Consider the following 18,389-nt stretch of genomic DNA (forward strand, 5'->3'; position numbering starts at 1 on the left):
AGCGCCCCGGCCCCGGAGGCCTCGCCGAGCCCCGACGGCGGCTCCGCCCGCGGCGGCGGCGACTCGGCCGGAAGGGAAGCGGAGCCGCCCCGGCCGAGGGGAGGGGAGAGCGGCGCGGGGGAGGGGACACCGCCCGCCCCGGCGCCCCCAGAGGCAGACGGGCGGCCGCTCCGCGCTCCCCTCTGCCCGGCGGTACCTGCGCTGGAAGTCGGTCCGGAAAGGCGCCAGGTAAGGATCCCGCTCCAGCAGCTGCTGCAGCCGAGGCGGCTGCGGGGGCTCGGTGCTGGCGGCGGCCATGTCACCGCCGCGGGCTCCGCGCGATCCGCGCCGCCGCTAAATACAGCCGGGGAGGGGGCCGGGCGGGCGGCCGGGCGCCCCTGCCTCTCCCCGCCCACCGCCCGGGGCGCCGCCGGGGCCGCCTCCGCCGCCCCTCCCCGCCCGCGGTGCGCCGGGGCCGGGGCTCCGCGGTGTGGGTGCCCGGCTCAGCCCGACCCGGCCCAGCCTGCCCTCAGCGATGGGCTCGGTCCGGCCTGCCCTCGGCGCTGGGCTCGGTCCGGCCACCCCTCGGCGATGGGCTCGGTCCGGCCACCCCTCGGCGATGGGCTCGGTCCGGCCACCCCTCGGCGATGGGCTCGGTCCGGCCACCCCTCGGCGATGGGCTCGGTCCGGCCACCCCTCGGCGATGGGCTCGGCCCAGCCTGCCCTCAGCGATGGGCTCGGTCCGGCCACCCCTCGGCGCTGGGCTCGGTCCGGCCACTCCTGCTCGCTGCCACCGGGCTCCGAACGGCGTGGGGCGACAGCAGAGGAAATTAAAAGACTGCGACCAAAAAAAAAGAAAAGCATCTGCGGGAGCCGACCCGCGCTGGAGGGGGATGTCTGCCTGCCGTGGCTCGGCGGTTCCCCAGTTTGTTTTCTTAGTGGCTCTTTGATGTCATTTTCAGCGTGTCAGCTGCCGGGTGAGCTCTGCGTTCCCACACAAGYAAAGCCCACCGCACACCCCAGCCAGCATTAACACCCCCCCAAGCAGATTTGGCATCATCGTGAGCGCTGGAATAAGTTTCTCGACTGTTTGATAGGGTGCTGGCATGCCCACATACAGCTCAGCAAAACAAGACTGGGGACATCCATGAGTTCTCATCAACACCGTGTCTATACAGCAAAACATTGCTTTRTCAGACACATAAAATACTCCAAATGTGGTAAGATTAGTGCAACTGATCCTAGTGCAGCTGTAAATGCTGAATAGCACAGGTAGATGTCTGTGGAAATTTTTGACCTAATATCAGCATGTCTCGTTTTCGGATAGGCCACCAAATATCCAAGGCAACTAATCACCAGCCTGACCATGCCTCTAGGCCAGCACTGAGCACTTTTATTTAAGGTCCAGCAATTTTGCTTTGTTTAGACGTGTAGTGAGAAAGTTTATTTAGAGGCCTCTTCTGAACGTTTTTCAGCCGCAGTTCATMAACTTTTCAGCTTCTGAATACCTTAACTTGTTCCCACAACCRTCACCAAAATTGTTGTCCTCAGTTTGAGACTCATACCCGCTATCTTGGCTTCCTCTGAATTTAAGTGCTGTTTCGCCTTCCTGTCTGCCAGATGACTAACACCACAGTGTGTTATGAACACTAACAGTTTATTTATTACTGCACCCAAAACTGGCTACAGTGAAAGTTTCTGTAGTGATTTGTTTCATCAACATTGTGTGTACACTTAACTACACCGTATTTCCTTCCTTGTAGCAGTTTCTAACTACACAGGCAAAAATCCATGTACTTCTGTTCTTTTCTTCCTGATGGAGTGCAACARTTTTTCTGTCCTAAGACTGTGTAGGGCAATAATCATACTGTTTTCTAGAGCAGGTGCCCAACAGGAGGCCCAAGAAGTTTTGGTTTGGTTATTGAAAGAAGTAGCATGTGTGGTGTAGATGAACTACCTGTCATATTGAACTTTGATAGATCAAGATTTCTTTTTTTTTCACAGTAGCCACCATTTCTTCAGTCACTGGAGACTGAAAAACTTTTTAAATTTACCTGGGCTTCTCAAAGCTTTCTGTGTGGCAGTGATTTCAGTGCCTGTGCTAAACCACCATTTAACAACTCTTACCATCGTCTTTTTGCTTCTTTCATCATATTACGTGCATCATTTTCTTTTGTGAATGGGTCACCCTCACTCTCACACTTAACTAGCTTGGCAGACTAAAAGGAGAAGAGAAATTCCAGCTTATTCTCAAGAGCYAGGAAATTGGGCTTTTTTACAACAGTTGCATGTCACCTGTGCTGCTGCTTTGAGGCTTCCAAGTGTTTGATACTGGAGAGGGCACCTGCTGTTGAAATGGAGATGGGATTGCATTTCCTGCAGACTTTGAATGCATGAGTGTTGGAAACAGGACCTTCAGTCTTAGCACATTTGTTTTATTTGTTTGTTTTATTCRTTGTCAGGAAGCTCAAGCAAGTTCATTGCCCTGTTGTTAGCTTTTAAGCATAAACACAAGTGAGACATCTATAAATGATCAATTTGTGTTGGAATGTAGTTGTGGCTCCACCTCCCTGGAGACAGGGACCCCTTCCTCACCTTCATTTTTAGTAGAAATGACACAGCATCYAGCTTCATATCCAAGCAACCTTGAACTTCAGGCAGTTAAATTTGCAGATATCCCCTGTCTCTAACTGGGAAAGCCCCAGTGATATATTTAAAACTCTGTGAACAAGGAAATGGATAAGTGTATCATTTGTATCTACTCATGTTTCATTTTGCAATTTGGGCATGATTTTATCTGCCTGCTTTGTCACAAGTAACTCCAAGATACAAAGGCATGTGTTATTTTGATCATTGATTACACCATGATCCTGGTGTTCCCACCRTGAGCCGAGGTTGGCTCTCAGGACGCTGCTATTTAGTCCTCTACCTGGAGGCAAAACCGGCWGTTTAGACAATGAATATTGTCCCAACAGCTGAATGTGTCTTTGTGCATTTGTCAGGSATGGATACAAAGCTGCCAGCTACTGCTGCCAGTAGAAACAGAAAGGACTGYTGGGAATAACTGCGCTTTTATGGGGACAGCAGTGGATCATATAGGAGTGGTGTCTAAGGYGTGTGTCTGCCACCCAGTTACCAGTAGGGCTGGAGTATAGTAATTAYTCTGGAGTAGTCTGTCTAAGGATGTTCATGCATTAGTTATGTGTACTTTAAAATTTTGCAGTGATGCTGAGCAGCAACTGTATAGTTAARATTATAAAATCAATTTAGATGGTTTTTAAATATGCAAAGTCCAAAGAGAAATCTAAGTTTTGAAAAGAAAAATCACTGCTCCTGTCATGCAGCACCTCTGTTTTGATTCACTAATATTTTGCACTTATTTTACAAAAGATGACAGAGCTGATAAACCATAAGAATTAAGCTAGGAAAAAAAATCTTTTTTTTTTTTTGTCATGAAGGATCCCCTGTGCTTTATAGAGGTATCAGACTTTGAGCATTGTATGGTACCCATCACAGCTTCCCACTTTTGGATTGTTTTCTGCACATTTAGTACATAACACAAAACAGGCTTCCAAATTTGAAAGAAAATTCGCTTATTTTGCCACATTGGCCAGCCATATTGTCCCATGTTATTTATTAAAGGACCCATAAGGAATTAACTGCACWGTTGTCACACAGATCCAATGCAAATGCCCCTATTAAAAAAATAATTATCCTTTATCCCGTTACTCTTCCCAGAGAGGTCAAACATTGGGAATGGAGCTTAGCTCATTGCAGGGCAGTTGTAGTAGGTGACCTTTAAAGGTCCCTTCYAACCCAAGCTATTCTATGATCCCATGACACTTATCCCTATCTTTGGATTCGCCAAGGTGAGACACATAGGAGAAAAGAAATGGTCAGAGTTGCACAGCTGCTGCCAAACATCATGTCTGTTCCATAATTAAAACTCTGCTTCTAGCAAGGCTTCAACTGTTTGATTATATATGAGGAACAAAGCACATATCCTTGAAATTTGCAGCAAACATTCCAGGTATCTGTTGGTATGCCTATTAATTAGTTTATAGGATTGAGAATTTTGGGAYTGGGGTTTATAAGAAATGTAGGGTGTTCATATTATCTTTTAAAGTATTACCTTTGACCTGTCATGGTTTCAGGAGCTTTACATAACCGCATCTTCAAAGATCAGAACKAATACACAAACTGAAACACTAAAAAGCCAGTTTCAGGGTGGCGAAATTCCAGTAAGCACATTTGATGGGAATGACATTTTCACTTAGCATTCAGAGCAAAATAAAAACACATTCCAACAACCTGAAAGTCCTAAATAATGACTGCTTCTTGGTTTCACAATAATRCAGCAGGATTATGATCTGGTGTCCTTATTTCCTATAACAGAATGTCAAAAAATGTATATTTCAAAGTTCTTTACACATTAATCAAGATGCTTCAAGGTGCAATACCAATTTAGAAATATCAGCAGATGTAGAACAATATTCATTGTGAAAATGTCTGTGAATCTTACTAAAAAATCAAGTAGGAATTTGTGAAATAGTTCACAGATACAAAGTACCAAAAAAAAAAATCTTRAGTGATATAATATTTTTGGATGTTGTAGATACTCTGTTGGTTGTATGCCTTCTATATCTRTTTCTCTAAAGCAATTACTGCCAATAGTAACAACTTTCTACCACTCCCAGTACTGCTGCTTTCTGGTGTTTGCATATGTGTGTATGTGTTTGGGGAAGAGCATAAAACATTCTGGACTCTCTCCTTAATGCCATACCACAATGCTTGGTTGTTGTCACCTGTATTTTACCAGTCCCCAACACTTAGAAAATAAGYAGCTTGAATTCTCTGGGATAGTTGCCCCAGAGGAACATTCTTGCTATTATTGCAGTGGCTTTTGTAACAATCTATTACTATTAAACAAACAGCTCATTAACACTCACCAAATATTGTATCCTTTATGTCTAATACACTTAGAACTGCAAGTGAAACACCACAGAAGCATGTGGCAATTCTGCTTTCTTGCTRTTCATTGTCTTTCCTAAAACCCCTGAGGACTTATCTTACATCTYACCTTGGGCGTTTCTTGGTTGCAGTCCCACATTCCTCCCTGAAGCASTACAGGCATTTAGGCTGCCTGGCCTTTAACTCAGAAAAGAAAGTGAGGTTGCCAGATAATCGTTCAGAGGGTAACAYATCTAATCCTTCGGGAGGTCAAGTGAGGTGAGAAGAAAGGAGGAGATSCACACTGCTAATGCTCTGACAGCTMTGTCAATATAAATTCATTAGTGTGTATAGAACTATTTTAGTTTTCAAAAAGCAGAATAATACCTAAGTTGTATTCATGAATTCAAGTCTATCCCAAGTTCACTGCAGGAAAAGCACATGAATCTGGTGCAAGCTGTGTGTGAAATGCAGAATTTTTGAAAATCCAAAATGCGTTCCACAGACAGCCTTTTAGATCTTGTCAATATTAGTTCTGGTTTACTTTTTCATGGCAGGCAGAGGCAGTTGACCCTACTGATTCTCAGGTGTGAGCACCAGTGTCTTGAATGAACAGAAAGGCGGGGCAGGGGCCAGATCCTTAGTGCTACACTCAAAATCATCCTGTAGACCAAATATGGAACTAAAAACTTGCTGTAGACCAATGAATMTTTTAACAATATCATTGTCCAAAATATCAGATAATTTGAAAAATTTTCAGAAAATAACAACACCCTTATTAAAAATGCATACATATACACACATATGCAATGCATACTTGTTGCGCAAAAAAAAAAAAAAAAATTAGCACACTAAAGGGTCTGAGAGTATATATAATCATTTGTACAACCATTGAGCAACTAAAATTGCAACTGTAGGATGTAAGCGAAGCACATTCTGTAAATGTCAGAGACCATAGTCTTACTTTTAAAGTAATGGTGTAATATGAATCTTTACATTTCATATGTGCCTATCAGCATGCATTCTACACATTCTGAGATGGACCCAGCGATTTCTGAATGTATGTGAATATAACAGGATCCTACAGACATAATGGCACAAAGACTGGAGCTATTTCATAATTGCATCCTGGTCAAATTCCGATCTAAGCATTTATCAAAACATGGAAAACTAATTTCTTTACATTTGTAATGCATGTCTTGAGCCAYTGGTTTTCTGGAATCTGCCTAAAGAGACTATGAAGAACATCTATCATGTTTAATTACCCATCTTCATAAATGCATCATCTGATTATATATACTCTCAGACATCGTCTCAGAACTGCTGTATCTCTAGATCCTCAAAGTTACCTGAATTAATTGAATAATTACAAGAGGTTATGTATTAAAAGTCACATTTTGATACTCCATCATTTTAGGGACYCATGGTTTCCACTATTTTCTGTCTTAAAATACCCCAGTACAATAACTGAAGGTGCAGCCTTCACTGATATAGAGCTACACTTACAGGTGTGGAATCCATTGCCATAGGTGGTKGTATTATATGCAAAACAACTTTCCATAGAAAATTGTTTATGCTTTGGTGATTCACCTTTTCTTCTTAGAACACTGAAAACTCTACRTTTCTATAAATAGAGAAATCTTCATCCAAGACAAATATATACACACAAGCATTTTTGTTAGTAACATCAATATTCATGGATTAGTAAGAGCTAATCTCCCTTCACACACATTTTTTCTTGTTTAGAGATAAATCCTTTAGGTTGGATCCTTTTTCTCTTATTACCCAAGTTTATATCATGCTCTTGTTTTTGAAATCAGCCGTGGCATTTAACTTAAAAGAAAAGTGGTATGACTTTCACTTTTCCCGTATGTGCAGCTTAATAAAATTACAYAGTAAAGAAAACTAAGTGATACACATCTTACAGTGTGAGTACATTTGGAAGGGATTGCTTRTACTGTGTTATCTATGGAAAATAAAAGGTCCAAATATTATTAATAGTTATCTTAGTTACTCAGGCACCCAGCACCTCCCTTAGTATGAGTTTCTGAGTATATCCAGGATTATTAGCTGCATTTCTGTTTCCTGCATACTTTAAGTAGAAGTACTAACTAATAAAACAACTTCTTCATTCCTACTTAATAAGAAAATTTACTTCATACTATTAGATAACTTCAGTAACCCTCCACCTGGAGGTTGTTTCACTTTGGTTCCAGTTCTTCTTTGGAACAAAAAGCTAAATATTTGTATTTTAATCCAAGTAGCAGTCTTCATTGGTAATATATTAATTACAATCATATACAGGTAACTTTTGGTTTTCCAAATTAATGCAATCCTAGTTCCATTAGAATAGTGCAAATGCTGCTAGCTTTCAGTCATTTTTCCTCAAACATCCTTTCTTAATGGTATCTCTGAGCCTTCTTTTATCTCTCAAAATTCTGTCTGRATGTTATTTAAATCCTACTATGAAATGGTTAATACTGGTGCCCAATCTCATTTTAGCTTAAGCAGCCACTCTGTGCAGGTTCTCTCACACTTTTGCCTTAGCTCCTGCAGTAGGGCTTCACATGTCTGCAGTCACTCTTACTAGACTTATTTCCTACCAGTGCATAGACTACTTTTCTGACTGTTTTCAATTTGTCATCCCCCTTTTGCCACTTTTACCAGAGATGGAAATATGAGAGTAAATATTGCCAAAAAAAAAAAAAAAAAAAAAAAAAAAAAAAAAAAAAAAAGCCGTTTTTACAGCATGTGAGTCATGCACTCCTGATGGACTTTCTGTTTGTTTTCCTTGCTTGCTATTATGTGTCCCCTGGAATCACTTCTTCCTTCACATGGGTTGCTAGCTCTTTTTGTACTGTTCCATTGTCTACAGGCTCTAAAACTAAATGCATTCCTGTGCCCAGGACACCCACTACAGGTCTTAAAATGGATCCTAGTCATAACTCTAGACTTGCCTGTCTCTGCTACACACAAAACTTTGAATAGAGACTGACAGTTTTTTTCTGCCCCTAATACATCTCTGCTTTCTTTTGGCTTGTGATCCATCCCCAGATGATACAATCTTTCAATTTCTTGGCCTCCTGTTCAAGCTCASACAGTGTTAAACCTTCACTCACAGCAGGAGTTGCTACTGTTTGCAAGAATCTGCATCTCAAAAACTTAGTCCCTGCTGAATATGCCATTCCCTCAGCTCAGCCATTTCTTCTAAAAGAAGGAGAGGAGGGCAGATATTTCTAGGAGTAGAGTGGATGTGTGTAGTAAGAATAACAGGTTGGATTTGTTTTTCTCTTTCCTCGATTTCCCTATCAGTTTACCTGATTTTGTCTTTTACAGGTAAAACCATAATAAAAGCAGTCAGTACTCAGCTGGGTCATGAGAAAGGGGCAGAGACAGAAATCTCTGATTACACAGGACTATGATCTGAGGTTTTTAACGCAAGTGTCAGCTTCCATTCAGTGTCCACCTATCATCAGCTTGCTCTGACTGCCATCTGTTTCCTCTTTCTCCCAGATTTTCAGGAAAGTTTCCTTCACAGAACTGCTTACCCAGGCATGGTTTGCCTGGAGTGAGTTGCAGCCAGACCATAAATTGTCGTAACTACTATTTCTCTGCTTTCCTTGGATCRTTAGTGATCCTGAAGTACCTGGGTTGCCCAAAATTCTTTTATTGTACAGTAAATTAGCTAATTRCCAGAACACAGAGCTGCACACCTGCTGCATTCATTCCCAGTCCTCTTTGATGACTGTGGGCTTCCTCCTACAGAAGTTTTTGCAGAAGCGTGGTCATTCACCAACCCAACTAGAAGGGTTCACTATGGGTTTGCCCATATTTTCCACTGATTTGTTACACTGAAAATCTTCTTTACTCACCATCTGCACAGTGTTAAGAATTTACTGTTAGTCCAGTGAATACTCTGTCTAAATTATCTCATTAATGCTGAAAAGCCTCACCTTTCTGATGTTGTGATCACCTTTCCAGTGTGCCTCTAAGTCATGAGCTTGGCAGTCTTCCTGATGCAGACCATAGATGGGATTTGCTTTACAAGTCGTCAGTCCCTGTTCTTCACAAGAAGAACAATGATGTTTGTGTTGGGGGGATCCTAATTCCTCAGCCTAAGGTAAGGCTTTTAWTTTTTTTTGCTTTTATTTTTAAACCTTTTCCTTACACCATCTGCTCTTCTCTTACCTATTTCAAGCTGGTTTGAATATTGCACAGTATCTTTACTGTATCTTTATGGAATATTGCACAGTATCTTTACTCCAGGGCTCTCACATGTCTAATATCCTCTGCAATTTCATTCCTCTATCACACAACCATTTACTTTACTAAAGTCAGTAGTTTCAGCAATATAAAACTGTAATTTCTTAGTGGAGAATCCAGGAGACAGGTTAGAGACAGGCTGATTTTTCAAAATCACAGTAGTTTTGCTGAAGTGCACAGTCAGCAGAGCTGTATAAAACTGGAGGTCATTGCATTGTTAAACCCAAATTTGTCATTTAGCTACTCAAGTAAAGTGTCTATAAATGGAAGACATCACAAATGTTTAAAATATTGCAGTACGAACCCCTGTTTTACAGCTCATCTGCAATTCAATAGTTTGTCAATATAGAATATAAAAAACTTAAGGCAAATATTTCTTCCAATTTGTTCTGGTTTGTAGTATTTCCCAAATTTATGTTAAAGTCCCAACAGATGTTGCAAAAAGCCTAATATCCGTAATTGTTCAGGACATGAGCAAATCAGGTGATTGTGTACTAGTTTTACATTAATCAACTGTTAAATATGTTGTAGAAATACTTAATAATTCAAAATGCTATGTCCTGGTAAAAATTACAAATATTTTTATGTATTCTTTTATTCCAGTTCTTTTTCCTCAAAGAATTTGAAATATGAATAATTGTGGTGGGATAAATGAGAACACATGGGCCTAAAGATATTCTGAGTCTCTGGAACCCATCTGCCATTTATTTTGTGCCATCACAGACTCTCATAACACAGTGTTCCTGGCAAAATTATAGACAGAATATATTGTTATATCTAATATACAATATAATATGATTGTTGTGCACATTATTATATTTATATAGTTATATATTTTTGCCTTAATACCAAGCTTCTATAAGYTTAGCATTTTTTTAATCAGTGATACAGTTTACTTTCTCTGGTCAGTCAGATGTCAAACAATAGCCATAATTGTACTTTCTGGAAGGAATAGTGCACTATAAAGTAGGAATCCTTTCAAAAGTCTTTTTATGTTTTACTCTCATYAAAGCTTAAGTCACATAAACTACACTAAGGCCTCTCCTGACATTTTTCTGGTTGTCATCATCTGGTTCTTTTACTGGTAAAGAATTAATTTCTGCAAACAAAGAGATTAYTTCATTCGAGAGATAATTGTCCACACTGTTGGAATTATTTGTCCTATTTTCTACTTTTGCTGTTTCAGGTGCACACAGTTAAAATACTGAATTACTCTTAAAATTCATTAATTTTCTGTTCCTTTTTGACCTAATCACTCCTTCAGCTGCCTCCTGAGTAACTCCGGTGTTGTCATCTGATTCAACACACGCACAAGGAACACTTACAAAGGGAGCTGAGTCATTCTCTAAATCTGGACCATCGTCCTCTGAACACAAAACCTTCCTCTGCAGGACTTAAGGGCAAGTATTAACTGTGTCATTTGCACAGGATGCTTTAGCTTTTTTCATTTTAAATTACTTTTGTGTCTAACTGAAAAGCACATAATTTAACTGTATCCACCAAAATTTTCTGTGGGTCATTGTGTATCAAATACTTATCTTTTTGTTTCTGTGGTCATTCCTTTTTTCTTTTAAGAAATTATCATTTCAAAATAGACTCACATCTTCACTGGATTGTTTTCTGTACATACATATGATTTCTGTGAACTGTGACTACTTTGATGTCATTCAGGAACCCTTGAGTCTCAAGCAACATAACCTCCTGTACAATCAAATTGTTATTTCAATCATACCATTAAAAGACACTGTGAATATCAGTCTGACTTAAGTCATCTGATATACCTAACATTTAAAAGGGCTGACTAATAAGGACATGTGTTAGTCAACCTAAAAGTGAGGAAAAAGCAAGACCAACTGTTTATTTCTTATTATTTTCTTGGCACTATAAAATAGCATACACATTCTTCACGTTTTTAAATGGATGGGCTTGTTTTCAGTCTTGTCTCTCTGCTTGCCAAAAGTGTATGCTCTGGTAGGTTGAAACCACTCTAGCACTACTACAAGTGATTAATATAGGATTTTTTCAGATTTCTGTCCAAGTTGCTGGGTTACTTGAAGCTCTGAATAAGATTTTAATGAGGACTTCTGAAGAGCTCTGTGTCTGAGTTGTATTACATTGCTCTAAATAAAACTTTTTAGCTGACTTCTCCAGTATAATTCCTTTCAGGTTTTAGGAATTTTCATGCTGTCTCTGTTTTTATAAATACTGCCTTTATTAAATTTGTAATATCCCAAAGGAATACTTTAAAAATTTTTTTTTTTAGGTTTATTTTCTTGATTTATATGCTTGCATGTTTACTCTCTCCCTGTCTCTTGTCTAGTTCTTTTTTGATTTAATGCTGATTTTTTTTTCCTTTGTTTTACAGTAAGTCATGGGGCATTGATATCCCTAAGGAATTTAAAGTTACATGGAAGAAAATTGAGCAGCATATCAATGGATGAGATAGGCACGATGGTTTCTCCACTATGTCATTGCATGGTGATGAAGGGACAGGACTGTGAAATATGAGATACAAGTGTCATCAAAGTATTACCCTGGTGTTGCAAGGAGTTGCACAAGGAGCCATTYCTTTTCTGCAAAAGGAGGGCTTGGGTATTCATAACTGTAAAAACAAAAACCAACACTGCCAGCAACAGAAAAATAACTGCCATATGTTTCCTGTTTCTCTAATTTCTATGCCATGAAGTATAGCTATTCCTATTAGTAAAAAAAAAAAAAAAGGCAAACTATCATCTCTTGTTTCTGTTTTTCTTAAATCTAGAAAGGTTTTGCACATTTAACTTAAAACAGTCAAATGTCTTTTCCTGTTTTTTTCATTTTAGAATAAACTGAAATATTTCAGCTTTTAGTGTCTGTCCTGCTTGTTCACATAATTTCATTTTTCTGTCAGGGTTCAGTTTTTCATAAACATCAAGACCTTTTTCACTACTGAGAAAYGAGATGGGCTCTGTTATATTTCTGTACTAAATTAAATTAATTTTATAACCAATTCAATACTCAGAAATACAAAAACAAGTATTTTTTTTAGTTGAAATGGAGTACATTTTGCCTTTAAGGTTAATATATTTTACATAGTGCTTTGAGTGCAAGTTTGCGTAATAACTGAAAGGGGTTTGATTGATTTCATTCTTTTAAAAAAATTCTTTTGCATTGTGTGTTATCTTTATTAGTAAAAAGTATAGATCTTCTCTGATAACTTCCCATTATGTTTGAGAAGATTGAACAAAGCCTTTAATTTCTTTTGTCTTACATTGTAAGCCACGATAGTTAAGGGAAAAAAAAATCTTTCAAAAATGTGGTATCTGCTTGTAAATATAATACTGTCATTCATTGCTAGAGATAACAGTAAGGGGTTATAGTTCTGTGAGCTATTTAAAAATCAAAAGCAGCACACTCAGAGTGTGGCCATGTTTGGAGGAGCAGTACATAAAAGTTATCCCTCAAGAACATGTCGTTCTGAAGGGTAACCAAATATAATTATTTCATGTGGTGCTGCATAATTGACATGACTTGGAATTCCCCCTCTCGTAACACTTTTAATCTCTCTCATGAGTTTGACGGGGTTAGGAAATACCYCTTATCACGGGTTAGGAAATACTTCTGGAGCTAAGAATAGCTCATTAAAGGTGGATGGAAATTCTCCTTTTCTAATGTACATACTGATTACCATAATACTCAGTGAATGTATCTTTGCTGGCAGACTGACATACCTTGTTTGTGTGTCAATGAAAACTGAATTTCTTGTTGATTAAAACTGTTATTCCTTGAATAACTAGTTCCAATGAAGTAAAAACATGGGAAGTGGAACAAGATTTTTTTTTAAAAAATATATATTTCTGTTCTGAACAAGTCAGCACCTGTTTCTTTTTAGAGAGAATTTTAATTGAACACAGGAGTTTTGAGTCAGTAAGTTCTTCCTCATATTCAGGTGGAACTTCCCTGTGCACCAGTTTATGCCCTTTGCCTCTCGTCCTATTTCTTTGTACCACAGAGAAGAGCCTGGCTCCATCCTCTTGGCACATCCAATTATATCCTAAAAAATTAGAACCCTAGGCAGTCTTGTTTGGCTTTCCTTTCAGCTGTTGAAACAAGATCCTGGTTTTCTCTAAATGTAGATGGATGTCTAGTTTGTGAACTGCCAAATGTGTCACTTATGGGATAACACTCAGAGAGGCAGAGTATCTGCTGAGTACTGGATAGTGACAGTGCTTGTCCAAAATCCRGGTAAGGATCTACTGTTCCTAAAAAGGGCAACCCCATCTGTAGAACTTTTTTTCCGATAGAATGAGTATTTCCATCACAAAGTGATAAAGAATAAGTAAATCATTACACCTTCAAAGCATGTAGTACTAGAGGAAGTCTTACTAAAAAAAAAATTGCTGCATCTTATTGGAAATTGAGCAACTTTTTAGCATAAAAARCAGAAATATTACATAATTATTTAAGTACTTAATTATATTCACTCTGTTATTGAAGGGAAATACAGAGCATTAAGTCTATAAGAAACTTTTTCTCCAGCTGTTTAAAATATTTTCTGTGAATTCAGAACCTTGTCTGTGCATTCTTTTTGGTCTGTAGGTAATCCACAGATAATCACAGGGTAATAGAATGGCCTYGGTTGGAAGGGACCATGGTAATCTGGGATTTATATCTGAGAAATCGTATCTGGAAAATTGAGTGCATTTGTCTCGTTTCAACTGAACTTGCATGATATTCCTGTTACCTGTGGATACTTAGAACTCTGCCACTGCTAGACATTTTGACATGGCTATTCAAATGCCATTTTGAGTGATTTTCCTGTAAGGCTATGACTATAAAAACCCAAAAGGAACACTWAATTACTGAGCATGTTCTTTTACCAATTGGACAAAATATTCCCAGAACTGTTTTTAAGCATTCACTGACTGGCAGACAGCAGTGCCTTTATATCCAGTAGGACTGTCTCCCATGGGATCAGAACAGTTGCTGGACCTTTCCTCTGCCTAATCTCTTCAGTGCAGTTTTTCTGAGTGACAGGGCTCTGCCCACGTATTACTGTGGCAGAACTCCCCCGAGATGCTCTCCTTTGAACCTGAAGAGCCTAMGGCATCACATATCCTTCATTTCTGAATATAAATCTCCTTCTCACAAGTTTATCCCTTTAATGTCTGGCTCTCGATACATTTGATTCCTCCTGCTTTGAGTGTCCTACAGCTAACAGGTTTTGATGAGCCCCAAAGAGGCCCCTCTTTSTTTCTAACCTTATTAACACAGGACTATTTGCCTCTGTGTGACAATTCTCTCTGGGTACCACACCACTGTGCAGTGACTTGCAATCTCTCCAAGAGCTGATTTACAGAAGAAAGCAAAATGTTTGTACTTCTGCAGCTTGGTGGAAGGTATATCCTCTCCAAAATGTGCAGAAAGCCATCCTGCCAACAGCAATATTGCMAAGAGCCACGGGTGCCYCACTCTGTTTTTCACTGCTGCTCTGGAGATGCAGCCACCTGGCTGGGCTTGCCCCAASTTTGGATTGTAAAACTTGAAACTGGAAAGCAAGGCTGTAAACTGGAGAAAGGCAAAGGAAGTYATTCCTCACTTAACAATTCCACCACTTCTCTTTTTATAACTCTTGATGTATTCTCGGAAATATTGCCAATCACAGTCTGCAATATCCCCTRCATCCTTGAAAAATTCCAARTGARTTCACCATGAAAATATTAAGCAGCWGAAGTGAGMCGTGTAATATTCCTGAAGCAGTTATTTCCCCCAAGTTCTAGTCAAGCCTTACCCTGCTGGTTGAMTTTCGTTCAGCATAAGGAAGGATCAAATTATGGCTCCTTTATTGATTGTTAGAGAAACTAATCCAAAGTTTCTTTTAACTACTCCATCAACTAAACATGGTTGTTTGTAATGGGATGATTTTTAGTAGTATTACAGATGGGAAAAATAATTTTTTTTGAGGACCTGGTCCTTTAGCCACCCCAGCCAGCCATCTTATGTTCCTCCCTTCTCAAAAAAAGCATCGGTGGAAGAAGGGGGGGCAGTCTGAGGCCGCAGAGGAGTTCTCAAAGCACAGCTCAAAGATAAACCAGTTTACTGTAATTAATTTCCTAATCTACTTCAYACTGCTCTACAGCATTATTCATTCTTCTCACTCTTAGGACTTCTTTTTTTATTAGCCTGCMATACCAAAAGGCAAGTTACAGACCTTATTTAATCCTGAAGAACTGGGATGTTAATTGGGTTGAAAATGGTAATGATGCATCTAATTCCATCTTATCTGCCCTGCTCATCCTGCTCTCAGTGCACCTGAGTGCACCTGTGTCCCAGAGCAGAGGCTTGAACACTTATTTCTGTGTTACACCCAGCTCCTCCCCTGACCCATTATCAATGCCACATTACCCAGTGACTTGAATGTGAATCCCACAATATTTCTTCTCATTCTGTGTAAAAGCAGGTATCTGCCTGAGACATTTCTGATGTATACTGCTTCAGTCAAAGCATAATTAGTTCCATGAAAAGGAAGGGGATTAACCAGCTCCACCTTTGTTGAAACCTCTGCCACCTTCGCATTTCTGACTTTTGTTTGGTTCTTCAGCTATTTCAATTACCAGTCAAGGAGGGGTTTAAGTCCTCAGCATAATAGTACTTGCAATTGCTAGTAAATAACATTTCACTGCATTAACCAGTCTGTCCTTAGCACATCCATTTCAGGCAGGCAAATAAATGCTATTATCCTCATTTTACAAACACATTGATTAAGTGACTTACCTAAAGGCCACACATCAATTTCAATGTCGGTGCCAAGATTAGCACAGAGAAGCTTCTGCATTGCAGACACAGAAAAAAAGTGATTGGTATTATAAAGCCCACCCCCTTCAGGAATAAACAATCATTTCTCAGCTGTGTAGTCAAGTAACCTTTACCCTTCTCACGTCCCCCATATGCTTTGTCCCCCTGTTAAACTGTTCCTTGATGATGGCTYAAAACGGCTCCCAAGTGTGTCTCTATCATGGGAAATTTTTCTGAATCTTGCTTTTAACACAAAGGTTGGAAGCACTGCCTGCAGAACCCTTGACACTCCCACGGTGGTGGCTGAGCCTGTGGAGGCAGAAAGTGAGGGCAGGGAAAGAGCAAGAGGCTCATGCTGCTTCCAGAAGGGCAACGTGAAAATGAGCAATGCTAAGAGGAAGCAGCAGGGGCAGGATTAGGTAGAAATTAGGATGATTTTTACAATCTCATTTTRAGAGATTGTTTTGCCTCTCCAACAAAACAAATTTTCAAATTTAAGGTTTTGTGCAACAGGTACAATGCTCTTTTCTCTTACTGCTGTAGCTACTATTTGGAAATTGCATTGGTAACACTGGAAACTGAGTCTTCAGCTCCTAAATCTGGGGCATCTCTAGTCCTCAGTCTGCTGAGCTATTGGGTGAATTATTCTGCTTTAAAGATCCTGCTTTTAAACTTGGAAGGAGTTTTGGATTTGATCCCTGTTGTCTGGTTGAGACAGACATGCAGTGTCTGTTCAACACCTCACTGATGAGTACAGACCTTACTGCCTGCATGAAAGTGTARCAAGCAATACCAAAACATGCAAAAATCTGTTAAAAATTACTCTCTAAGGATAAAAATCTGCTCTGCTTACAGGCAGTTATTTCTAAGGAAAAATATATGGTGGCTRTATTTGTTTCCCCTCCAGCACGAGGCTCCCTACCTGGAAAAACAAACAAAACAGAGAAACTCAGCACAGCAGTTTTAACAGCTAATTAGGGCCATCTATGTGTAAGGGTGGCAACCTTAATTCTGATTTAGGTACAGATCACAGGATCTCCTTGACTCAACTTCTAAATGTGACAGAAAATCAAAATAACCATAAATCTTTGGAACCACGGTAGTTTGGTTCCTCAGCAGATTCACAAAGCTGCCACTTGAGCCCACAGTGTCATCTGCCAACACCTGAATTTGACCTAGTCATTGAAGCTGAGCCGGTGCCAACGTCTGAAAGCAGATACATTGAAAAACTGTTGAGCATTTATGATAGATACTGGTATTTCAGAGCAGACTCCCAGGCGATGAATTATATTCTTAATAAGCAGACATGACAAAGTCAAATTTAGAAGCAGAATTTGAACTAGTTGCCAAGTTTTTAACTGAAGGTCATTTATTCCCTTTATTTTTTTTGGTTTTGTTTTAAAAACTGTGTGCATGTAGACACAAGAAATGTGTGACCTTACCTTCAAAATTCCTCAAATATTAACAGTATAAATTATACATTTGCCTTTTTTCTGACTTTTAACAGATTATTTGTTGCATAAAACTAACATCATTCAATTTATTGCTTGTGAGTCACCTGTAGATTGCAGTATCAGAATTATTCAATAGGTTTATGCCTGTCAGAATTTTATATTAGCTCCATTATTCACCAAAAAAAAAAACCCAAAAAAAAGTTTGTTTTATTTTTTTTTAATGAATGCTTAAGCATGGGTGTTTTTTTGTCACCTCATTGGCTTGTCTTCTGTGTAATTTTAGTTCTTACTTTTCCACCTCAGAATTATTCTGGTGTCATATACAGAAGTTTAGCTGCATGAAACTGTGATAGAGGGTTAATCTTGTTTAGAGAAAAAGCAAAACATGGCTGGATGGCCAAAGATGGGATTATGTGTTCTGAAGCCTGATAAATATTGTATCATGCCACAATTTAGGATGCTCAGGGGCTTCACAACCTTAATTGCATTTTAATCATGGCAACTCTGTTCAATTATGTCCTTTGGCTTCTTCAAAAATAAAGCACTTCAGTCTTTGCAAAGATATTGTGGTACATCTCACCTGCAGGGCTGCTGCCCTATTTCCTTCAGGGGCACTTCTGGGTGCTGAGAAACGCAAACCAAAGGCTTCTGCTTTGGGAGAAAAATATAACTGAAAACAGAATCGAGGAAAATTAGAGGAAGTGATACAGCAGGCAATAAAATAGTGGAAGGGAATGTTTTCTTGAAAATGAGGTRTTCTCTTCAGTTTGAGGTTCATTGCACTGCCCAGTGGGAACCTCATTTGAGGTTGATCCTTAGCTGATACCATGAATATCACTGATGAAAATAAGTTTTTCTTTTAGTTCTTTCTATAGTTTTGTAATTTATTTTACTGAGCTTCTCATAAACTCTGTTCTACCTCCTTGCTAAAAGAAATTAATGATTTTGACTAGGCACTTCAATTTCAAT

The 18,389-nt window shown here is 39.5% G+C and overlaps 1 protein-coding gene and 1 long non-coding RNA gene across 2 annotated transcripts in view; one reads left to right on the forward strand and one right to left on the reverse strand.

The window, feature by feature from the left end:
* Nucleotides 1–360, reverse strand: part of GBE1 (1,4-alpha-glucan branching enzyme 1) — a 95,386-nt gene extending 95,026 nt beyond the window's left edge. Inside the window, exon 1 of the mRNA XM_057389923.1 lies at nt 197–360. Coding sequence (XP_057245906.1) covers nt 197–297 — 101 coding nt within the window. The 5' untranslated portion in view covers nt 298–360. The remainder of the gene's footprint in view (nt 1–196) is intronic.
* LOC130588911 (uncharacterized) lies at nt 95–12,033 on the forward strand. Its single transcript, XR_008967040.1, has 3 exons — nt 95–228; nt 8,911–9,049; nt 10,457–12,033. It is a non-coding gene; the product is annotated as an uncharacterized LOC130588911 (long non-coding RNA).
* Nucleotides 12,034–18,389: the final 6,356 nt, after the last annotated feature.

The sequence above is a fragment of the Malurus melanocephalus genome, unplaced genomic scaffold (assembly GCF_030028575.1).
Source record: "Malurus melanocephalus ecotype Western Australia unplaced genomic scaffold, MMel_1.1 scaffold_21, whole genome shotgun sequence".
Classification (NCBI taxonomy): domain Eukaryota; kingdom Metazoa; phylum Chordata; class Aves; order Passeriformes; family Maluridae; genus Malurus; species Malurus melanocephalus.